Consider the following 25,568-nt stretch of genomic DNA (forward strand, 5'->3'; position numbering starts at 1 on the left):
TTGAGGCACAATACAAATCTCCAGCTGCCATCCTGAAGACCCCTTTATCCCCACTCTGCCTTCTGCTAGTCAGCCAATCCTCTATCCATGCCAGGATCTTACCCGTAACACCATCAGACTTATTTAAGTCTCCTATGCAGTATCTTGTCAAAGGTCTTCTGGAAATCTAAATAAATCACGTCCACTGGTTCTCCTTTATCTAACTTATCTCCTCAAAGGAGGCAACAGATTTGTCAGACATGACCGCTCCTTGACAAAGCCGTGCTGACTCAGTCCTACTTTATCATGAACTTCCACGTACTCTGTGATCATATCTTTGGCAAGATTTTAGAATCTGTTATTAATGACCGAAGTCAGGCAAACTGGTGTATAATTTCCCCTCTGCTACCTCCCTCCCTTCTTAAACTGCGGTGTTACATTCACTACTTTCCAGTCCTCCTTTCCTTTCCCTGCTTCATGATTCTTGAAAGATCATCAATGCCGCCACAATTTCCTCAGCTATCTTTTTTGGAACTTTGGAGTATAGTCCATCCAGTCCAGCTGATTTATCCACCTTCAGACCTTTCAGTTTCCCCAGAACCTTCTTAGTGATGGCCACTGCACTCATCTGTGCCCTCTGACTCCCCTGAAGCTCTGGCATCCCACTGGTGTCTTCCACCATGAAGACCGATGCAATGTAACTATTCAGTTCCTCTCCCAAGTTTCCTATTATTTCTCCAGCCTCATTTTCCAGTGATCCAATGTCTCATATTGAAAAAACTTCATATTTCATCTTCTCCCCCTTAGTGCTTTTTTAGTTGTCTTCTGCTCGCTTTTAAAGGCTTCCCAATCCTCTGACTTTCCACTAATCCTTGCCACTTTGTATGCTTTTTCATTTGCTTTTATGCTGTCCTTGACTTCCCTCATCAACCATGGATGCCTCGTCCTCCACTTAGCCTGTTTTCTCCACCTTCAGATGGGCCTGATGTTCCACTCTCTTCCCTGCTAGGCTCCCTTTCCAATCGACTCCGGCCAGCTCCTTCCTCATGTCTTTGTAGTTACCTCTACTTAATTATAATATTAAATGATCTGTCCCTTATCTGTGCCCTCATGTTCTAGATTCTCTAGGCAGGGGAAGCAACCCATGTGCCCAACAAACTCCTTCAGAATTTGTACATTTCAAATGAGACCACTTTTTAACTGAAGTCCAGAGAAAACAGATCACATATACTCATCCTCTCATCCTATTCTAAAACCAGACTTAAACTACAGCAGGAAGTTGTGATGTGGCATGATAGATTTAATTTTTTTGATGTGAAAGAAGATCATTAAGAAATTTCCCTTCGCAGTGACACTGCTGTCTGCTTTAAAATAAAAATACATAAAACAAAGCTTACGATTTAAAAAAAAGCACTCAGACTGTAGACACACTATTCCCTGCCCGTTTCTTTGCCCCATATTAAAATACCCCTTCAGTGTAACAAAACTACACATCTAACCTTCAGTTGCTTCTTTCTCATTCTCAGAATGATACTCCATACTCCACTTACATTTCAGTTACAGGCAGAAAAATTTTTCCCTTAATATCTTTCTGACACAGCTTGTGGCCAGAAGTGTTTGGTCTAGCAATTCTTATGACTGGCTCATCATTTGGGAAATTATACATATTCATGACACAAGACCATTCATTGCCCATCATATTCATGCCAAGTGAAAAAGCTATTCAGTCTAACTCTACTTTCCATCTCGAGCCCTGGAAGTTAGGGCACATCAAATGCACGAACAAGTTTTTAAAAATCCAATTAAGAGCTTCTTCATAATCCTTTCAGGCCAAGTTCTAGATCCCAACCACCCTTTGGGTGAAAAGATTACTCAGCTTCCCTCCACACCTTTCCACTATTTTTAGGTCTATGCGCCCTGATTATTCCCCTCCATTTTAGAGAAAGAAGTCCTTCCTATCTACAAGAGTGAGGGGCAAGCAGGCTATTCAGCCTGCTCCACCAGTCAATATCACTGCGGATCATATACCTCAACACCATTTGCTATGCCATGCAATCTTCATATCCTTTCGATTTCTGTTTTGAATATGCTCAATGATTTAGCTTTCACCGCCCTAAGGGTGGTGAATCTTTGGAATTCTCTGCTCCAGATATTATTCTTCGCCTCATTCTTAAATGATCTAATCCTTATCCTGAGATTATGTGCCCTGGTTTTAGACTCACTAGCCAGGGGAAACAGCTGCATCCACCCTCTTGGCCTCATTAAGAATGTTGTAAGTTTCAATAATGAGGTTACCCCCCCCAAAATTTTGTTTCCACTCAGTTTGGTGTCATCAGTGAATCTGAAAATATTACGATTGGCCCCCACATCTAAACCATTTATATATAGATTGTGAGCAGCTGTGGACCCAGCACTGATTCTTGCAGTATCCCAGTCTATCATCCCGAGAATGATCCATTCATTGACTGCTTTGTCTGTTAACCAATTCTCAATCTGTACTAATTCTATTTCTCCAGGTCTATGTACGCTAATTATATTAACTATAATGGGACCTAAAATTCTTTCTAAAAATCCAAATACACCAATGCACTGGTTCTCTGTTATCAATGCTAAAACATCCTTAAACACTCCTAAAAAGTTTGTTGATTATTTCCCTTTCATAATGTTTAACAAACTTTGTTGAATCTGCCCAATGTTACCATTCTTTTCTAAATGTCTTATTATCACATCCTTTTGTAATGGATTCTAACATTTCCCCTACAACTGATGTCAAACCTGCAGGACTCCATTCTCCCTCTTTAAATAGTGGTCTTGCATTTGCTGCTTTCCAGTCTGCAGGAACCTTTCTAGAAGAATTTTTAAAGATAACCACCAATGCATCCATTATCTCTCAAGCCACCTCCCCAGAGAGGAAGCTCATCTTTCAGAAGATCCTTCAATCCAGTTAACTTTTCAACTACTACTACTTTACTAATGCTCATTTCATTTAATTCCTCAGTTTCACAAGTCTCTTGGTCCCTTAGTACTTAAGGGAAAATTTCTGTATCTTCTGCAAATGTGGCACAGACTGGCTTCTCCACCATTTTAGTGTTCTCCACTATAAATTCTCCTACCCCCAGCCGTAGTAAGTATACATTTGTCCTAATCATTTCCTTTTTACACAGTTCATTATGTTCCTCTAGTTTACATTTGTATTTTCTTTATCCATAATCAGTTTCTTGGTCCTCCTTTATTGTGTTCTAAATTGCCCCCAAATCCTCACTTACCACTATTTCTATTATAATAAGTGATTTCCTTTGAACTACAGCAATCATTAACTGCATTAACCAAAGTTGATTGAATTTGAAGAAAATAATCAACTGTCCTTGATTAATCTGAGCCTCTGTCCCAATCTTTTTTAATAGTTTTCTCACCGTTGGAGATTAGGCTGACTGGCCCATCATTAAAGATCAATGAATCATCGGTATAAACAATGGTTCATTTGTATCAATCCTTCGGCGCCACATTTTTAGCCACAGAATTGAACACTTGGCTAGAGTCTCCACCATTTCTTGTTCCCCTTGGCAGCAGGATTGCACTTCATCTGGACATTTACCTGCTTTTTAATTGTACTTAATACTTGACCTCACTTTTTTTAAAATCTCAACCAATATTTCACACTCCTCAACATCTGCTGTATTCATTGAGAAACACGTCTGTCTTCTGTCTCCATGCAATTACCTTTTTGCTCTCTAATTAGCCCCACTCTTGGGTTATCCACTTTTAAGCAATTATAAAACATGTTTTCTGTGATTTGTTATTTTTCACATGCCTCTAGATGCTCAATTTCTTTCTCATTTCAGCTCTGCACTGTTTAAATTCTTTTAGCTCCTGACTATCCTGACCTTCCACAAAGGCACTGCGCTCCTTCCCCAATCACTGACACAGAAACATAGAAATGACAAGAAGAGTAGGACATTTGACCCTTTGAGTCTGCTCTACCATTCATCTTCATTATGGCTGATCATCAAATTGAATATCTGGATCCCTACTTCCTACCATATCCCTTTACTGCCAAGAGCGACATCTAATTTTCTCTTGAAATCTGATGTTTTGGCCTCAACTACATTCAGTGGTAGTGAATTCCACGCATTCACCACCCTCTGGGTGAAGAAATTTTTCCTCACCTCAGTTTTAAAAAGGTTTACCCCTTACCTTCAAACTGTGAACCCTAGTTCTGGACTCCCCCATCATTGGGAACATTCTTTTTGAATCTACCATGTCTAACCCTGTTTAAATTTTAAGCTTCCGAGATCCCCTCTCACTCATCTAAACTCCAGTGAATCCTAACCCTGTCCTAGCCAGCTCTTGAGGAGAAAATCGTCATCCTAGAAAATCAGCCTGGTAAACCTTCGCTGTATTCCCTCCTCTATAGCAAGGACACCCTTCAGATAAAAAACACCAGAACTGCAAATAACACTCCAAGTGTGACTTCACCAATGCTCTATGCAGTTGCAGCAAAACATCCCTATCCCTACACTCAAATTCTCTCATTGTGAAGGCCAGCATACCATTTGCTGCCCTCGCTGTCTGCTGCACCTGAGCGCTTACTTTCAGCAATGCACAAGGACTCCAAGGTCTTGAGTATCCACCTCTCTCAATTTGCACACATTCAAGTAATAATCTGTCTTCCTATTATTGCTACCAAAATGAATAACGTTGCATTTATCCACTTCACGGAGCATCTGCCATGCAGATGCCCACACACTTAGCCAGTTCCAAATCACACTGAAGCATCTCTCCGCAGAACTCACCACCTCCTCCCCCACCAACCGCCCCCACCCCATCCCACCCAACTTTGTATCATAATGCATAATACATAGTATGAACAGTTGGGGTCTAGCACAGATCCCTGCAGAAACCCATTAATCACTGACTGATCAGAAAAAGATTCATTTATGCCAATTCTTTGTTTCCTATCTCAAGACATTATCTGCAATCCCATGTGTTTTAACTTTACATAGTAGCGTGCTTTGAGGCCTTTTGTAAGCCTTCTGAAAGTCTAAATAAACCACACCCACTAGCTCTCCTCAGTCAACCATACTAGTTACATCCTCAAAAAATTCCAATAGATTCATTAAGCACGATTTCCCTTTTGTAAATCCATGCCGACTCTGATTATACCACTGCTTTCCAAATGCCGAGTGAAATCCTTGATACGGATGCTAGGTTCACTAGTCTATCGTTCAATTTTTTCTCCACCTTTCTGATTAGCAAGCTTACATTAGCTACGATCCAATCTGCAGGAATCAGAATCCCTATAGTACGGACGAAGGTCATTCGATCCATCAAGTCTGTACTGACCACAATCCCACCCAAGCCCTATGCCCATAACCTTACACCTTTACCCTGCTACTCCCCCCGACATTAGGGTCAATTTAGCATGGCCAATCCACCTAACCCAGACATCTTTGGACTGTGGGAGGAAACCCACTCAGATACAGGGAGAATGTGCAAACTCCACAGTGACCAGGGCCAGAACTGAACGTGGGACCTTGGTGCTCTGGGGTAGCAGTGCTAACCACTATGCCACCCACTCCAGAGTCCAAAGAATTTTGGAAAATAATCACCAATGGATCTATTATTTCCAAGACCACTTCCTTAAGTACTCTGGGATGAAGATTATCAGGACCTGTGGATTTATCCAACTTCAATCCCATCAATTTCCCCAAAACCATTTCTCTACTAATGCTGATTTCCTTCAGCTCCTCACTAAAACATGTTTCTCTCAGCACTTCTGGCACATTAGTCAGGTCATCCTTTGAAGTCTGAAGCAAAATACAAATTTAGTTCCTCAGCCATTTCTTTATTCCCCATTATGAATTCTCCCATTTTTGACTGTAAGGGTCCTATATTTGTTTTTGTCAGTCTTTTTCTCTTTACATATCTATGGACATTTTTAGTCAGTTTTTAATGTTCCTTGCTAGTTTACTTTCACATTCCACTCTTCCCTTAGTCAATCCCTTGGTCCTCCCTTGCTGAATTTTAAACTGTTCCCAATCCTCAGGATTATTGTTTCTTCTTGCCCATTTTATGCTTCTTCCTTGAATCTGATACTATCTCTAATTTCCCTTGTAATCCATAGTTTGGCCACAATTCCCTCACCACTCTTGCATCAAACAGGAATAAACTCATTCATTCTTTAAATGCCTACCACTGCCTATCCACTATCTTTCCTTTCAGTAATGTTTCTGAGTCCGTCATGTCAATTCATGCCTCATACTATCATGGTTCCTTTACTGAGATTCAGGACTCTGGTCCTGACCATGAAGGAGGATTCTTCTCCCAGCTCCTACTCATTCCAGCCACTCCACAACTGTAGGGGAGAGAACTGGATCCATCTGGTGCTATTGAAAGAACTTAAATCATCTCCATCCCTCTAGATGTACAAACTCAGGAATTATGTGTCATTATAATTTTTCCTAAGGAGGTGTAAAGTCTACTTAAAATTGCTCATTAAAACTTAGCTCAAAAGCTTCTGAAAGATGTTACACTAGAAAACATTTCATTCGAAAAACAGTGCACTGCTTCATCTTCTGAGAATTACATCCTAAATTAAACACCAATTCAGCAACTTCGCATGTTTAAGACATATGTGAAGAGGAGCACTTCAGTCTTTGTCCATTTACTAATTCAAAAATAGCCCATCCCTCATACATTACTGAAATTGCAAGTTAAACTAATCAAATATTAAAAATTGGTACATGAAATTAAGAATATAAAACACTTCAAAAGATTGTTGATGAGTACGTTATAAACTGGTTTCATTGAAAGTTGAATAGTTTCCTTTCATAAGCACAATGTATAACTTTTACATAAATATATCAATGTTGCACTGAGGGATAGTGAAGACACCTCTGCAACTCTAATAATCTTTTAAATCTGCCATCAATATAAAGCATTAGAAACATAGGAATTGCAGCAGAAGTAAACAAATTCAGCCCTTTGAGCCTGCTAAGCTTAAGTTTATTTATTAGTGTCACAAGTTGGCTTATATTAACATTGCAATGAAGTTACTGTGAAAATCCCCTAGTTGCCACACCCCAGCGCCTGTTCAGATACACCATGGGAGAATTTAGCATGGCCAATGCACCTAACCAGCATATCTTTCAGAATGTGGGAGAAAACCGGAGCACCCAGAGCAGACACAGGGAGAACATGCTGACTCCTCACAGACAGTGATCCAAGCTGAGAATCGAACCTGGGTCCCTGGCATTGTGAGGCAGCAGTGCTGACCACTGTGCCGCCCCACTTCATTCAATCAGATCGTGACTGATCGCTCCCTCGTCTCACTATTAAGTCACACCATTTACAGAAATCATTAAATTTTATTTATCACACATTAAAAAATGAACCACACTATACAAATGGTTTCTCTCATAGCAGATAATGCAGATTACACATTTTCTAAAGGGCTTGTTCAAATTCACTAGTATGCTTTTGGAAAGTGCTGCCAACATTGCATTCATAAATTAGTTTTTTTTTCCTGCTGCCCCTTACATTCAGAGCAGTGGTGACCATGTATAGCTGAAGTAAGGTTTTAAATGCAGATAGGCAGTAGCATGCAACCCCTATGTAGAAGGTTCAATTCCTTTTTTTTTTAAATCACTTTACTGAATTAAGGTTAGGGGTTTCTTTCGATATTTACATATTGAAATGTAGCAATCCTGAGAACAGTTCTGTAAAGTAAATGTGACTGGCTGGTGGTTTCCACTCTCAGTTACCAGAGGTCCAGCGAGCAGACGGGCTGCAATGGAGTTCAAGAATGCAATCTTTTACATTCCCATCTTTATCACAAAACTAATAGCATTCTCTGTATTCAAAGCCAGCATGTCTTAGGAATGAAGTTTTATTCAGACACTTTTATATTATTAAGCCAAATAACTGTATGTGTCCTTCTCTCCATCCACACGCTCCAAGTACTCCTTTTCTATCAGTATGTCGATGCATTTCTGCAAAAGGAAAAATTATTATTCAGCACATTGCCAATACATTTCTTTTATACACAGATTTAATGTACAGAGATTCCAACTCTAATATTTTAATCAGAAACCTCTAATTGGAAGAATGGCAATTTACAGTTACAACTCTTAGCTATTTATTACCAGATTATTTCACAACAGCAGATAATATAAATAAAAGCAATAGTCCACATCTAACTGGCACAGAACTAACCAAATGTTGGAACTCTGAACATACAGGTGTGTAAATGCAAGTAGATTTTATATAATACTTTGTCATACAATTGTAGGAAGTTCAACCAGTTTTACAAAACCAAAATTATTGCAGAATCTGGAATAAAAACAAAGTGCTGGAAATACTCAGCAGGTCAAGCAGCATCTGCAAAGGGAAATGAATTAACGCTTCAGGTTCTGATGAAAGGTCACAGACCTGCAAAGCGACTTTTCTCTTCATACATGCCACCCTTACCCACAGAATATTGTCAGTACTTTTGTTTCTTATTTTGCATAGTAACTTTCGTTGTGCACCTAATCAAATGCCTTTTGGACATCCAAGGATACCATATCCACAGATTTCCCTTTTTCTACCTTATTACTTCCTCAAAAGAACGCTAATAAATTCATCAGTATTTACTGTTAAGAATGGTATAGATGTTAGGGAACTTGGGGAAATAGTGATGTCTTGAGGAGTGTACATATTACAGAGAAGGTGGTGCTGGAAGTCTTAAAGCGCATCAAGGTAGATAAATCCCCAGGACGTTTGGGAGGCTAGGGAGCAAATTGCAGGTCCCCTAGCAGGAGTACTTGAATCATCGACAGTCACGGGTGAGGTGCCAGAAGATTGGAGGGTGGCAATGTTGTGCCTTTGTTTAAAAAGGGCTGCAGGGAAAAGCCTGGGAACTACAGGTCGGTGAACCTCACATCTGTTGTGGGCAAGTTGTCGGAAGGTATTTTGAGAGACAGGATCTACAGGCATTTAGAGATGCAAGGACTGATTAGGGACAGTCAGCATGGCTTTGTGAGTGGAAAATCATGTCTCACAAATTTGAGTTTTTTGAAGGGGTAACCAAGAAGGTTAATGAGGACAGTGCAGTTGATGTTGTCTACGTGGACTTTAGCAGGGCCTTTGACAAGATACTGCATGATAGGTTGTTACATAAGGTTAACTCTCACAGGATCCAGGGTGAGGTAGCCAAATGGATACAAAATTGGCTGGATGACTGAAGACAGATGGTGGTTGTAGGGGGTTGTTTTTCAAACTGGAGGCCTGTGACCAGTGGTGTGCCTCAGGAATTGGTGTTGGGTCCACTGTTATTTCTCATTTATATTAATGATTTTGATGAGAATTTGGGAGGCATGGTTAGTAAGTTTGTAGATGACATCAAGATTGGCAGCATAGTGGACAGTGAAGAAGGTTACCTCGGATTGCAGCGGGATCTTGATCAGTTGAGCCAGTGGGCTGACAAATGGCAGATGGAGTTTAATTTAGATAAATGTGAGGTAACGCATTTTGGTCAATCAAACCAGGAGGGGTCTTGCTCAGTTAATAGCAGAGCATCGGGGAGAGTTATAGAACAAAGAGATCTAGGGGCACAGGTTCATAGCTCCTTGAAAGTGGAGTCACAGATGGACAAAATGGCGAAGAAGGCATTCAACATGCTTGGTTTCATTAGTAAGAACACTGAATACAGGAGTTGGCATATCTTGAAGTTGTACAAGACATTGGTAAGGCCATACTTGGAATACTGGACAGTTCTGGTCACCCTATTATAGGAAGGATATTAAACTAGAAAGAGTGCAGAAAATATGTGCTAGGATGCTACTGGGACTTAATGGTTCGAGTTGCAAGGGGAGGCTGGATAGACTGGGACTTTTTTCTCTGGATCGTAGGAGGCTGAGGGGTGATCTTAGAGGTCTATTAACTAATGAGGGGCATAGATCAGCTAAATAGTCAATATTGTTTTCCAAAGGTAGGGGAGTCTAAAACCAAAGGCAAAGATTTAAGGTGAGAGGGAAGAGATAAAAAAGGGTCCAGAGGGGCAATTCTTTCACACACAGGGTCGTGAGTGTCTGGAAAAAACTGTCAGAGGTAATAGTAGAGTCAGGTACAATTTTATCTTTTAAAAATGTTTAGACAGTTACATGAGTGAGATGGCATTTGAGGGATATGGACCAAACGTGGGCAATTGGGATGGGCTTAATGGTTTTAAAAAAAGGGATAGCATGGATAAGTTGGGCCAAAAGGCCTGTTTCCATGCTGCAAACCTCTAATTCCAAATTAGACAAACATTTCCTTTTTGCAAAACCATGCAGATTCTGCTAGGTTGTAATATCGTACTATTACCTGCTCAATAATGGATTCTAGTATTTTCCCCATGACAGATGTTATGCTAACCAATTCCTGCTTAATGATTTCCTTGTTTCTTGAATAAGCTTTGCAATAAGAATTTGCAAATTTTCAATCCACTGGGATCTTTCCAGAACACAGGGAATTTTGGAAGGTCATAACCAATGCATCTACTTGTTCTGCAGCCACTTCTTTCAAGATCGTAGGATGCAGGACATCAAGTCCAGGGGACTTGTCAGCCTTCAGTTCAGAGTTTTCTGAATGCCTGTCATTGTTTTAAGTTCCTCCCTCCCTTTAGGTCTTGATAAATAAGTATATCTAGCACGTTTTGTGTGTCTTCTACTGTGAAGGCAGATACCAAATACCTCTGCAATGCTTTTATAATTTTTTCCATATTAATTCCTCAATCTTGCCCTCTAAGGGACTAACACTCACTCATTTTCTTTTTACATATCTGTAGAATATTTCTAGTATCTTTCTCTCAAACTCCAATTTTTCCCTCATTTTTAAGTCATCCTTTGCTGGTTTCTAAAATCTACCTGATCTTCTGGCTGATCACTAATCTTCAAAGTATTGCACGCTTTTTTGCAATTTGATACATGATGCGCATTCTTCTCATCGAATCTTACTTTCTCAGTTGAACATATACATTTACTGTGAAATAGCTCCTAAATGTCTGCCACTGGTTCTCTTCTTTCCTAACTTTCAACCAATTTTCTCAGTTCACTGTAGCCAACTGTCTTCATACCCTGTTATTTAAAGTCCCATATTTCATACCCTGAATCGAACATGAAATTTTATCATGTTATGGTCACTGTTGCTTAGGGGCCCCTTTGAGGTCATTAATTAATCCCGTCACATTAATAGGTCATTTTAAATTAAGCACTTGAATAACTGATTTGCTCCCGATGCTAAAAGATTTGGGACCCAAAATCTCAACTTATCAAGTCCAACAGACACCAAAATTACAGACAAAATGTGTATAAACCCTGTGATGAATCAACCTCTAGAATATTCATACACTGCTGAGAGAGAAGATTTAAAACAACTTGGCAGCAACATAAGAGGAAATACATATTACAGCTCAGCGACCAACTTTGATTAGCAAATATGGTTATTGTGAATTATTCTTAAGCATTTCAAAATTGTATTAATTCTAGATTCTAACAAGATGAACATTTGTCTCCAGATGAACATTTGTCTCCAGTTGAACTGCATTTTTACTCCTGTGCTGATGTAACTGGAGATAAAATATTGACATCCATTGTAAAATTTACTTCAATTAGCATAGGAACATCGAATCCCTACAGTGCAGAAGGAGATCATTCGACCCACTAAGCCTGCATTGACAACAATCCCAACCAGACCCTATCCCCATAATTACCTTGTTAATCCCCCTTAAGAGGCAATTTAGCATCGCCAATCCACTAAACCTGCACATCTTTGGACAGTGGGAGGAAATCCACACAGACATGGAGAGAAAATGCAAACTTCACACAGACAGTTATCCAAGGTTAGAATTGAATCCAGATTCCTGGTGCTTGAAGCAGCAGTACTAGCCATTGTGCCACCATGCTGGTAGCACATTGGGATAGAAACTTCTCTTGGGCAATAGAACAAAATGGGCAATGGCGAATCACAACCAATTTTACAATCCATATTAGATTTACTTTTCTAAATTGCCCCTTAGTGCCCAAACATGTGTAGATTGGGCAGATTAGCCAATGTAAAGGCAGAAGGATTGTGGGGAGACGACAAAGGGTGGACCTTGGGCAAGATGCTCTTTTGAAGAGTTGGTGCAGACCCAATGGGTTCAAATGGCCTCCTTCTAGGTAAAAACAAAGTTCCCAGTAAGGGAAGACGAGAGGTAAGAAACAGGAACCAATAAAGTTAAAAGAAGAAACAGGTTCTAATTAGAGAATGGGATACAAGGTGCAGAGTTCAAGTGAGGAGAATTTGGGAGGAGCCCTCGTTGAGGAGACACCAAAAGACCTGAAGACCTGAGAAAGTAACTGAAGGTTGGTAACTCTGTGCTGCAGGGCATTAGACCAAGAATGCATCTTTGGAGTAGTAGTTTTCAGCTTGGCACGGCCAGAGCTACAATTGTGTTGGAAGTTGATGCGCAAGGGCATTTCTTGTGTAGTGTGGTATGTTTGACTACAGTTTGCCATGGGGAGAAATGAATAATCCCACTTTGATTCAAATATGGCTGAAAGAACAGAACTTCAGGAGTGACAGCTACTTGGCCTTTGGTTTTTTTGTGGACTGGTGATGCCTCCTGCCCTGTCCCAGAATGTCTAATTTGCAGGATGCTCTTAAAACTCTGCAATGGTACCAAGTAAGTTATTGAGCCATTTTAATACAAAACACTCTGCAGTAAGGATATAGAGTACTTCAAGCACCTGAGAACACAAAACAAAGTAAAATCGCCATACAATGAAGTTTGTGCAAGTTTCAGATAACGTGCAGGAGAGTAACCTGGTAGCTGAGTTTAGAAAAACTGAAGTAGCAGCACACCATTGCCAAACCCTAATTCTGCTGATATGCAAAGAATTGAGAGAATAATTTTGGGAGCTGATGTTGCCAAAAGAAATCAACTAAAATTCCGCTACAACATACTGACAAAATGTTAGTTAATATTAAACAGGTGTTCCAACAGAAATCAGAAATGAGTGGAATATTTTCCCTGAAGGTTAAAAATTCTGCAGATATTAGTGCACAATATCTCTTAGCCAAAGTCAGATATGTTGATGGGGACTTCAAAAAAAAAAATTCTTCTTTTGCAAAGAATTGCTTGGGCATGCGACAGGAGAGGAAATCTTCCATGTCACAGCTACTTATCTAGAGGGAAGCAATCTTAATTGGACCAAGTGCAATAACATCTGGAGCAGCTTCCATGATGGGAAAAGTCAAAAGATTTGTGAATAAGGCATCCCGACATCCAGGTCAGCCACTGTATCCTATACCATAAAGTCTTTGTTCCCAAAAAATGTCATCTAAGTTAGTTGCGTTAAGACCAAAAAGTGAAAACTGAAGTATGAAAAAGCAATATTCTTTGAACTTGTGCTTGTTTACCATTTCGTGTGGAGATATGGGAGTGGAATACCAGGGTTTACTCATGCACACACAAGTACGATGGCTGTACAGGGGAAAGGTCTTCTCTTGCATTCATGAGCTCTGTAATTCGCTGAAAGAGTTTTCAACTCTGCATGAGTTGACACACAAAGGTTTAATTTGTTAAGATTTTACATTCTAAGCTTGTATATTTTCCAGAGATTTTGTTTTAATTCGTTCATGGGATGTGCGCGATGGCTGGGCCAGCATTTATTGCCCATTCCAAAGGGCATTTAACAGTCAACAATTGCTGTAGATCTGGAGTCACGTGTAGGGCCAGATTAGGTAAAGATGGCAGATTTGCTTCCCTGAAGGGCATTAGTGAACCAAATGGGTTTTTGTGACCATATTTCACAGGCATCATTAGACTTTTAATTTCAGACCTTTCATCAAATTCAAATTTCAGCATTATTACTGTTACTAGAGAGGTAGTGCTTAGTGGACTAATGGGATTGAAGGTAGACAAGTCCCCAGGACCAGTTGAAATGCATCCCAGGTGTCTTGGTAATTATTTATCAAAGTTCACTGGACTCTGGGGAAGTGCCAGAGGATTGGAAAACAGCTAATGTTACGCTGCTGTTTAAAGAAGGTAGCAGACAAAAGGCAGGGAATTATAGGCCTGTTAGCTTAACGTCCACAGTTGGGAAAATGCTAGAATCCATAAAAAGAAGAAACAGCAGGACATCAAGAAAAGAATGGTTTTGATCAAGCAGATGCAGCACGGATTCGTGAAGGGGAAGTCGCGTTTAACAAATTTACTGGATTTCTATAAAGATGTGTCTAGTGCGGTAGACAGAGGGGAACCGGTGAATGTGGTGTTTTTAGATTTCCAGAAGGCGTTTGATAAGATGCCTCACAAAGATTGCTGCAGAAGGTTAGGGTACACGGAGTTGGGGGTAAAGTGTTAGCGTGGATTGAGGATTGGTTATCTAACAGGAAGCAGAGAGATGGAATCAATAGATGCTTTTCTGGTTGGCAGTTGGTGACTAGTTGAGTGCCGCAGGGATCTGTGCTGGGGCCTCAACTGTTTACCATTTACATAGATGATCTGGAGGAAGGGACTGAGTGTAGGGTAACAAAATTTGCTGATGACACGAAGATGAGTGGAAAAGTGGAGGGCGTGGAAAGTCTGCAGAGAGATCTGGATAGGCTGAGTGAGTGGGCGAGGACCTGGCAGATGGAGTATAACATTAGCAAATGTGAGGTTATCCACTTTGGTAGAAATAATAGTAGGAGGGATTATTATTTAAATGGTGAAAAGCTGCAGCATGCTACTGTGCAGAAGAACCTGGGGGTCCTTGTGCACAAATCACAAAAAACTCAGTCTGCAGGTGCAGCAGGTGATCAAGAAGGCGAATGGAACGTTGGCCTTTATAGCGAGGGGGATAGAATATAAAAGCAGGTCTTGAATATAAAATATAAAAGAGGTCTTGCAGCAACTGTACAAGGCACTGGTGACGCCGCAACGGGAGTACTGTGCGCAGTTTTGGTCCCCAATATTTGCAAAATGATACATTGGTCTTTGGAGGGAGTACATAGAACGTAGAACATAGAACATTACAACGCAGTACAGGCCCTTTGGCCCTCGATACTGCACCGACCAGTGGAACCAATCTAATGGCCCTCTAACCTAAACTATTCCAATATTATCCATATGCCTATCCAAAGATCATTTGAATGCCCTTAAAGTTGGCAAGTACTCAACTCCTGCAGGCAGGGCATTCCACGCCCTTACTACCCTCTGAGTAAAGAACCTACCTCTGACATACGTTCAAATGAAAATAAACCAAGTTTGTCCAATCTCATAGCAAATACTCTCCAAACCAGGTGACATCCTGCTAAACCTTTTCTGTACCCTCTCAAAAGCCTCCACACCCTTCTGGTAGTGTGGCAACCTGAATTGTACACAGTATTCCAAATGCAGACGAACTAATGTTCTATACAGGTGCAACATGATTGCCAATTTTTGTACACTATGCCACAACTGATGAAGGCAAGCATGCCATATGCTTACTTGATCAGCTTATCCACTTGGGTTGCCACTTTCAGGGAACTGTGGACCTGTACGCCTCGATCGCTCTGTATGTTCATACTTTCAAGGGTTCTGCCATTTACTGCATACATCCCTCCTGCATTGGATTTTCTAAAATGCATCACCTTGCATTTGTCCAGATTAAATGCCATCTGCCATTTCTAGTCTCCCGTTTAGCCATATCCTCACGTAACTCTGGCAATCCACTTCACTATGTGCAGTCTCCTCAACTTCTGTGTCATTTGCAAACTTACCAATCAGACCACCTATTCTCCTCCAAATCATTTATATATATTACAAACAAAACGCCGTTTGATTTCAAGAAGTAAAATATAGCTCTTGGGACTGAAGGAATCAAAGGGGGGGGGGGGGTGGCGTTTTGGCTGCGGGGGTGGTGGTGGCGAGCAAGCGGAGTGGATCAGGATATTAAATTTGATGATCAGCCATGATCATAATGAATGGTGGAGCAGGCTCCAAGGGTCAAATGGCCTACTCTTACTTCCAAAATCTGTGCCATCAGGGACCTTGTCAAAGGCCCTGCTAAAATCAATGCAGATAACATCCACTGCCTTGTCCTCAATCAACTTCATCACTTCCTCAAAAAACTCAATTAAGTTTGAGAGACGCTACCCTGCACAAAGCCATGCTGCCTGCCACTAATAAACCTATAATTTTCCAAATGAGAGCAAATCCTGCCCCGAAGAATCTTTCCCAATAATTTCCCTACCACTGACACAAAAGTACAGAGAAGGTTCACCAGGCTGATACCGGAGATGAGGGGGTTAGCTTATGAGGAGAGATTAAATAGACTGGGCCTGTAGTCATTGGAGTTTAGAAGGCTGAGGGGGGATCTTATAGAGACGTATAAGATAATGAAGGGGCTAGATAGGGTAGAGGTAGAGAGATTCTTTCCGCTTAGAAAGGAAAACAGAACTAGAGGACACAGTCTCAAAATAAGAGGGGGGAGGTGGTAGTTTAGAACGGAGTTGAGGAGGAACTTCTTCACTTAAAAGGGTGGTGAATCTCTGGAATTCTCTGCCCATTGAAGTGGTGGAGGCTACCTCGTTGAATATATTTAAAAGTCATGGGTAGATAGATTTCCGATAGACAAGGGAATTAAGGGTTATGGGGAGAAAGCGGGAAAGTGGAACTGATCCACTTCAGATCAGCCATGATCTTACTAAATGGCAGGGCAGGCTCGAAGGGCTACTCCTGCTCCTATTTCTTATGTTCTTATGGGCTGTGGTGGGATTTGAACCAAGGTCCCCAGAGCATTACCTTGGATTACTAGACCAGTGACAATACCAATAGGCCATAACCTCCCCTATTCAGCCATCAATGTTAAATGCAGGGGAAAAACAAGAACTTCAAAGTTTCAGATCAAAACCTGTCCTTTGACAACAAAAAAAAATGCAAACGTGACAACTGAGACGTTCAAGCTGGCACCAGCAAATCCTGCTTCAAAACCATATTCAACCTCCTCTCCAGACATTTTAAAATACTACAAAGGAAGCTTGAATGCTAGTTCCCCTCCATGAGAATGGAAGACACTGACAGGGTACATGATCCATTTACCTCACTTCCTTTGGAATCACAGGAATTGTCATGAAAAGAACAAGAGGAATTCGCAGAACTCAGGACCAACCATACAAGGTTTGCACAGTTGCTTCTGGATGCATTTTGTTTGCCTTAGGACAAGAGTATCCATCCATTTCAGGTCGCGCTATAGCATTCTTACAATTTCCGACAAGCTACCTGTGCAAGTTGGCATTCTCAACACTGGTTCATGTTTAAAAAAAGAGGAGGAAATCATTCTCTGTGGAGCAAAACCTGCAAGTTGCCTATGATCAGTTCCTCACTCTGCTCAGAGAGGCAAGACCCAGTGTCACACTGACATTGTCAGTTACATGCTGCTCACAGTACTGCCTTCATTTGTGAACTTGAGAAATGCAGAATTTAAAAAACTGAAAATAATTGACATTTTTATACACTTATAAATTGTATACATTTTCAATAAAAAATATTACATTTGACATGCAACTAACAGATTGATAAGGCTTTCATCGTAAACTCCAATTAATGAAAATTGCATTAGTTTGTGGCTTGACATCTGTTTTAGGAAATTTGAGAAGTAAAAGTTTTGCTAGAGGGCAGCACAGTTGGAGAAAATACTTTTTTTTAATGTATAAGGTGCGTCATGACATAAAAAAAGGTTGAGAACCACAGTTTTAGATGATGAACAGCCTTATCAATGTGGAATTAGCAACATTTGCAAAAGATAGAATAGATTCCAAGCACATTACAAAGAGTTAGGTCCTTTGGTCAACTCCGGATGCTTTGAATCTTGTGGTGTAATTGCGATGAACCACAAACAACAGCTCAGATGCCAAGGAATGACCTTACACTTTTCTATTAAATACAAATCTAGTTTAAGAAAGCTGCATTATTATTTTCAGGCACTGCCCCATTTGTTACAGCTAGTTGTCTAACGTAGCCAACAGGTTGGAAATTTTGTTGAATTTTGTTAAACAGTTGTTTATGAAGTCAAGCTTTGACGCAAAGTAAAAAAACTTATATCCTCAAAGGAACCAAGTTTGCAAAAAATAATTTTACCTTTTAAATAGTGCTGTAAACTACTATGTATAACCCACTTTTGAAGTCTCTAAATAATTTGATCTACAAAATCTTTAAGAGCTTTTCAAGAGTTTATAAAACTTAAATTGGAGCCATAAAAAAGTAGTTTAAATTTTGTTTTTCATATAAGTCATCTATAACAGTTTAGTTTACTTCCAAGAGGGCTGCAAAGACTGCAGCAAAAGTGGAGAGATTGAGCTGGGTAGAAGAGAAATTGGTTGCATCTGTCCACCTCCAATACACATTTAATAATTTTTGATTAAGGAATAGTTTTGTATGCATGAAAATGCATATATCTGGTGAACCTACCTTAATGACTGGGACCCTAGGTTTGAACCTCGAAGAGAGTTGGTTCAGTACCTCTGCCAGTAACTGCTGATGTTTCAGAACTTTTCTCATCTTCATTATTCGTACAATTGCAGCCTTAAGAGATAGACAGAAAGAATTTCAGAGAATGGAAGATTACACCATTTGTTTCAAGATTTAATAGCAGATTAAAATCATAGAATGCAATGATACATGAAACAGTTATTTGGCCCAACGCTGCTGTACCAGTTCTTTGAGAAGAACTCCCAGTGTTCTCCCTTTCGCTCAAAACTCTTAACTTTTTTCCTGTGAGTATTTATTCAACTTCCTTTTGGAAATTATTACTGAAGCTTCTTCCATCACCCTTTCAGGAAGCACATTTCAGATCGTAACTGTGAAAATACAGGCCGGAATTTTACCGGCACACCCGCCCCAGAGTCAAGTGAGACTCGCAGACCGGCATTCTCCGTTGGCAGACAAGACGGTAAAATTCCGGCAACAGCGTCCATTCAACTCACCTCTGCTTCTTTTGCCAATTGCTGTAAATAACATGCCCTATGATCACTGACCCATCTCCCATTTATTTATTCCATTAAACTCATTCATAATTTTACATAATAAACAGTGGTAGACAATATTCCCTCTAATTTTTTGTACAGTTGTAGACAATTTGAAGAGCATGGCCTTTTTTTTGCATGGTAAATTAAAGGGGTCAACTTATGCACAGGGAAGGAACATCTCTCCTCAGTGTCACCACAATCTAAGGGATCCGTCTGGTGAACCTTTGCTACATTCCCTCTATGGCATGTTAGTATATAGGCAGGAGGATTTCTGACAAGGTTGAATTTATCGAGGCTGGATGATGGAGGCCACAGTAAGAAGTCTCACAACGCCAGGTTTAAGTCCAACCAGTTTATTTGATAGTAATCCCACAAGTTTTCAGAAATGGTGTTCCTTTGTCAGGTGTGTGGAAGGTTCTCATCAGCACAGACAGTTTACAGAATATGATTAGAATGCAAGTCTTTACAGCTAATACGCTAAAGTCTTAAAGATGCAGACAATGTGAGTGGAGATAGCATTAGCATAGGTTAAAGAGATGTGTATTGTCCCCAGACAGGACAGTTGGAGATCTCTACTGCCTCCCAAAGATACATAAGGCAAACACACCCAGCCGTCCCATCGTATCGGGCAATGGGACCCTGTGCGAGAACCTCTCTGACTACATCAAGGGTATCCTGAAACCCATTGTACAAAGAACCCCCAGCTTTTGTTGCGACGCTACGGATTTCCTACGGAAACTCAGCACATGGAGCAGTTGAACCAGGAGCACTCCTCATCACAATGGATGTCTCGGCGCTCTACACCAACATCCCCCACGACGATGGCATTGCTGCAACTGCCTCAGTATTCAATGCCGACAACTGCCAGTTTCCAGATGCAATTTTACAACTCATCCACTTCATCCTGAACCACAATGTCCTCACCTTCAACAACCAGTTTTTCATCCAAACACACGGAACAGCCATGGGGATCAAATTCGCACCTCAATATGCCAACATCTTCATGCAGGCTGAAACAAGACTTCTTCACCGCACAGGACCTTCAACCGATGCTATACAGTAGATACATCGAAGACATTTTCTTCCTTTGGTCTCATGGGGAACAGTCACTGATACAACTATATGATGACATCAACAAGTTCCATCCCACCATCAGAATCACCACAGACTATTCTCCGGAATCGGTGGCATTCTTGGACACATGCATCTCCATCAAGGACAGTAACCTCAGCACTTCATTGTACCGCAAGCCCACAGACAAACTCACAATGCTCCACTTCTCCAGCTTCCACCTTAAACACATTAAAGAAGCCATCCCCTATGGACAAGCCCTCCATATACACAGGATCTGCTCAGATGAGGAGGCTCACGACAGACACCTCCAGACACTGAAAGATGCCTTCATAAGAGCAGGATACGGCACTCAACTCATTGATCAACAGTTCTGATGCGCCACAGCGAAAAACCATACCGACATCCTCAGAAGACAAACACGGGACACGGAGGACAGAGTACCCTTCGTCGTCCAGTACTTCCCCGGAGCGAAGAAGCTACAACATCTTCTCTGGAGTTTTCAACACATCGTTGATGACGACGAACATCTCGCCAGGGCCATCCCTACACACCCACTTCTTGCCTTCAAACAACAGCACAACCTCAAACGGACCGTTGTTCACACAAACTACCCAGCCTTCAGGAGAACAGTGACCACAACACCACACAACTGTGCCATAGCAACGTCTGCAAGACATGCTGGATCATCAATATGGATGACATCATCACACGTGAGAACACCATCCACCAGGTACAGAGCACATACTCTTGCAACTTGGCCAACGTTATCCACCTAATACGCTGCAGGAAAGGGTGTCCTGAAGCATGGTACACTGGGGAGACCATGCAGACGCTACAACAACGGATGAATGAACATCGCTCGACAATCACCAGCCAAGACTGTTCCTTTCCTGTTGGCAAACACTTCAGTGGTCACGGGCATTTGGTCTCTGATCATCGGGTAAGCGTTCTCCAAGGCAGCCTTTACGACACACAGCGGAGCAGAGACTGATAGCCAACTTCCGCACATGAGAACGGCCTCAACCGGGATCTGGGGCTCATGTCACACTATCTGTAATCCCCATGACTTGCCTGGGCTTGTAAAATCTCACTTACTGTCCTGTCTGAAGACAATACACATCTCTTTAACCGATGCTAATGCTATCTCCACTCACGCTGTCTGCATCTCTAAGACTTGAATAGCAGGTTAGCTGTAAAGACTTGCATTCTAATCAGTAATCTGTAAACTCTCTAACTTTATATGTGTTTCTCTGATCAGAACCTTCCACACACCTGACGAAGGAACACCATTTCCGAAAGCTTGTGGGATTACTATCAAGTAAACTGGTTGGACTTAAACCTGGCGTTGAGAGACTTTTTACTGCGTTTACCCCAGTCCAACGCTGGCATCTCTACATGGAGGCCAGCCAGGAAAACAGGACAGCAAACATCTAAAGGTAATAAAATTGTTATTTTTGGGATTGAGAGTTTCAGCAGTAAATGAGGCTGGAGATTGGAGAAAGAATGTCCAAGAAATATTAAATAAAACAAAAAATTCTAGCCACAAAGAGAATAAAAAATGGTAGAACCAGAGAGATCTGGTCGAGAGAAAAAACAGCAAATCTTTGATATCTGTAATCTTTCATCATGCATTTTCAGCATTTTCTATTTTAATTTCAGATTTCCACCATCCAACATTCTGCTTTTGCACAAGAAGTGATTTATTTTAACTTCACTGAACGGGTGTTTTTTAAAAACCACAAGAACAAACTGAAATTAACTTACACTAATGAAATTTGCTGCACTCCGAACACTAAAACAACACAGCTTAACATGTCATGTCTGCTCGAAAAGGTTGGTTAATTCATCGTTCAAAACCTTCAAGGCCATATGCAAGGATTACTATATTTTGTTTATGTAATGTTGTTATCTCTTCCTCCCACCCCCTGCACACCCCACCCCCACTTCAAAGGTTAGACTTTCATTGCCTAGAGTAGTGAAAGCAAACTCCCAACTGTGATGATTGCAACTCCTCCCAAGGAAAAGATTGAGTGCATAAACTCAAGATAACATAACAGAAGGCCTGACATGTTTACAACACTGATCAGTCTGGGCTTTTCATTGGCTAAAATTCAAAAGCTTTCAAGCGGCAGAAATCAGCTTTTAAAAAATTGGATGAAAAGTTGAGAAATTCTTTGGAGTTGCACAATTGCTTTTTTAATTTTAAAAATGCTTATACATTTTGGAAAATCATAATACACAGCCATTATTTTGTAACATTAATATACAAGTTTCATATGGCACCTACTGAACAATCTTGTTTCACCTAGAAATTTCATCCTAACCCAGCATGTTCGCTAGCCAATACACTCTGCCATCCTGTCTAATAACATCCCAATGAATAATTTTCAAATTGCTTCTCCTCTCAGCATATAGAGTCAGAGGTTTACAGCATGGAAACAGGCCCTTCGGCCCAACTTGTCTGTGCCGCACAGTTTTTAACCATGAAGTGAATCCCAATTGCCTGCATTTGGCCCATATTCCTCTATGCACATTTTATTCATGTAATTGTCTAAATGCTTTTTAAAAGACAAAGTTGTACCCACCTCTACTACTGCCTCTGACAGCTCATTCCAGACACTCACCACCCTCTGAAAAAATTGTCCCTCTGAAGCCTTTTGCATTGCTCCCCTCTCACCGAAAACCTATGTCCTCTAGGTTTTTGACTCCCCTATCTTTGGGAAAAAAATGTTGATTACCTACCTTATCTATGCCCTCATTATTTTATTGACCTTTAAGGTCGCCCCTAAGTCTCCTATACTCCAGGGAAAAAAGTCCCAGTATATTCAGCCTCTCCTCATAACTCAAACCATCAAGTCCCAGTAGCATCATCATAAATCTTTTGTGCACTTTTTCTAGTTTAATAATATCCCAGTACTTCCTGGATACAGTCTCCACGTTTAATTGGGTATCCAAAGAGATTTTTTTTTGTTGAGAAACCTTAATTGTGATATAGGATGATTTGTAAAATGTTTAAAGCCTTCTTCAAAACCTCCATACAACCACGATAGCCTGTACCTGTATCGCTAAACTGGGTTTTGTTTCAAAGAATATGTAAAACATACTTGGATGGAAATTTCAAATGAAGTCTTCAACCCATGTATTAATATTGTACAAGCGGCAGCAGCAAGAAAGAAAACATTGTAAGCTGATAAAGTTTGTAACCGTCACAGAAGTACACAAAGAACAGGAAATTGAAAGATTAATGCTATGTTTTTGTTTAAATAGCTTTTCTTTGTACTGCTACAATGTGATAGAAACTAACCACCAAAGCAGTCCTTTGATTAAATTGTTCATTGCAAATCTTGTTTAAAAATATAATTTAAATTGCCCTTGGCAATGTTGGTTACAGGTCATCAGGTAATGATCAAGAAGAAAAAGTCATGAATCAATATATTTATCTCAAAAAAAGGGCCTACCTGAATCAACAACTTCCTATCTTCTTCTATGTTTTTGTGTGTGGTCTCTTGCTCTTGTTTCTGTTCTGTCTTCATCGGTACATTAATGTTCACCCTCAGCTTTTTACTAAAAGAAAGCAGATCAGTTTAGCACTCCTGATCCAAACATATGCTTAATAGCTATTACTTGTTCATTACTTACTTTTTGTACCCCAGGTACAGTTTGATTAATGTGTCAGGCTTCATCTCTACTTCATCCACATTTGCACTTTCATCTTCCAAAACCTAATTTTAAAAAAAGAAACTGATCAAGTAATGTATTTGATTATTTGATGACTGTTTCCTTTGAACAATAAATTAGCACTTACCAGCAGTTTGGACTTCAATAATATCTGTAAAACTTGTACCAATATGTCCTGTAATTAATAAAAAGTTACTTCAATTTCAAGTTTGATGCCAAACACCTTGCCCCAATTAGAACAAAAGGATGCACATAAAATGCAGTTGCTGAGAGATCACAAAATTTAATTAATTATCACCTGTTGCTGAGAACCTTCAAGAAACAATCTGCTTTACTATGATACAATAGGCCTTTTTTTCTAACATCATCCCAAAATTGTCACCAATTTTCAAAGTTCAATGCCACTGAAACTCCCTGTTCTTGTTGGATCATACACCAAGAATAATTATTTTTGTCACCCCCTCCCCTGCTCTTACCATTTTGATTTGAGTACTGTCTGTTAACTGCTGAACGGTATAGGCATCCTCTGTGTTATACTGAAGTAATATCGCCATCTGGAAAGTGGATGCCTTAGAGAAGGAAAGTAGACAATTACATCCTGAGCATTTATTTTGAGGAGGGTTCTAACAAACTACTACCACTGCCATGCATATTACATAATGATGGAGGAGGAGGGGAAAAAATGTGACATATATTGTACTATTTTCACTGCCTTCTGTTCAATTTGGACAACTTCATGACCAACAGCAAGAATTTTTTTTTAAAAAGAGTAGCTGCAACAAAGCAAAGAATGCAATGGCACCCAATAGGTGTAAAACATCAGTATTCTGTTGAGTGAATAAAAACAACAAGCCTGTAATACATAAACTCAAAAGTTTGGCAGACAACGTACTAATACATAAACTCAAAGTCTGGTTGCCACAACTCTTATCAAAAGTGTGCTGAAAATAGTGTAGTGAGATATATGGAATATTAACTCCTAAAAATAATTTCAGGATACACAACAATCAACAATAGATACATTAGATACGTTAGTAAGTTTTAAGAGATTTATACTTGTAGGGGTAAACATTAGAAATAAGATTGTGAACAGCTGAAGGGACATGATGTTTGATATGATCAGCAGTTGTCGGGACATAAGGCCTACATAGCTGGCATTGCAACAGCACTAGGATTCATTAATGTTACTCCACATCAGTAGGCAGAACATCTTTTTTGGCTTGATAGCAGAATCCAGTTAATGGAAAGTACCACTTATGCTCACACTGTGTATAGTAGCAGCATGAAACTGCTAGCTTCGCCCATTGCTCAAATTTTGAGAAACTTCACCTTTTAAAGTATACTGGGCATTTTTGGTCCGAAAATGGCAGCCCCAGGCCATTCATGACTGTGTGATATACAATGAGCAAAGAACTGACGGGGGGGGGGGGGGGGGGGGGGGGTAGCCATTATCCTTCAGAAAAGCTTTGAAACACCGCATTTTTGTTCTAGCTTGTGTGGCGAGCAAATAACTTGGGTTCTATTTATGGGATTGTCGATAAGGCCAATCTTATAACATGTGGAACTGTAGAAATCCCAATGTGCATAACAACCAGTGAAAGTGGGTTGCAGTATGCACTTTAGAAAACACATTAGAAGTGTTCTGAATAAGCTTGTTATGGAAAGGGAGATCGTTAGGTGAATCAGAAAGGAGGATGGAGCTCACTAAAGTATCTCAAACATTTGAGCAACAGGTAAAACCACTGGCTTCAATGTTGCTACAACGTCACTGAAATACAAGTGGTATTTTCCACCAACAAGCCAAAAAAGACATTCTGCCAACCAAGAAGTGAGTAATATGAGTA

The 25,568-nt window shown here is 40.3% G+C and overlaps 1 protein-coding gene across 2 annotated transcripts in view; it reads right to left on the reverse strand.

Annotated features, from left to right (window-relative positions):
• Window positions 1-7,326: 7,326 nt before the first annotated feature.
• The window catches only part of LOC145356532 (cullin-1), a 119,279-nt gene continuing 101,037 nt past the window's right edge, over window positions 7,327-25,568 (reverse strand). For both annotated transcript variants that reach the window (XM_080209294.1, XM_080209284.1), the window contains exons 17-22: window positions 24,201-24,293; window positions 23,852-23,899; window positions 23,686-23,768; window positions 23,505-23,610; window positions 18,416-18,529; window positions 7,327-7,970 (exon numbers count right to left, since the gene is read on the reverse strand). In XM_080209294.1, the coding sequence (XP_080065420.1) occupies window positions 7,890-7,970; window positions 18,416-18,529; window positions 23,505-23,610; window positions 23,686-23,768; window positions 23,852-23,899; window positions 24,201-24,293 (525 nt within the window). In that variant the 3' untranslated portion in view covers window positions 7,327-7,889. The remainder of the gene's footprint in view (window positions 7,971-18,415; window positions 18,530-23,504; window positions 23,611-23,685; window positions 23,769-23,851; window positions 23,900-24,200; window positions 24,294-25,568) is intronic.

This window comes from Carcharhinus amblyrhynchos, chromosome 2 (genome assembly GCF_965287045.1).
Source record: "Carcharhinus amblyrhynchos chromosome 2, sCarAmb.v2.hapA, whole genome shotgun sequence".
NCBI classification, from domain to species: domain Eukaryota; kingdom Metazoa; phylum Chordata; class Chondrichthyes; order Carcharhiniformes; family Carcharhinidae; genus Carcharhinus; species Carcharhinus amblyrhynchos.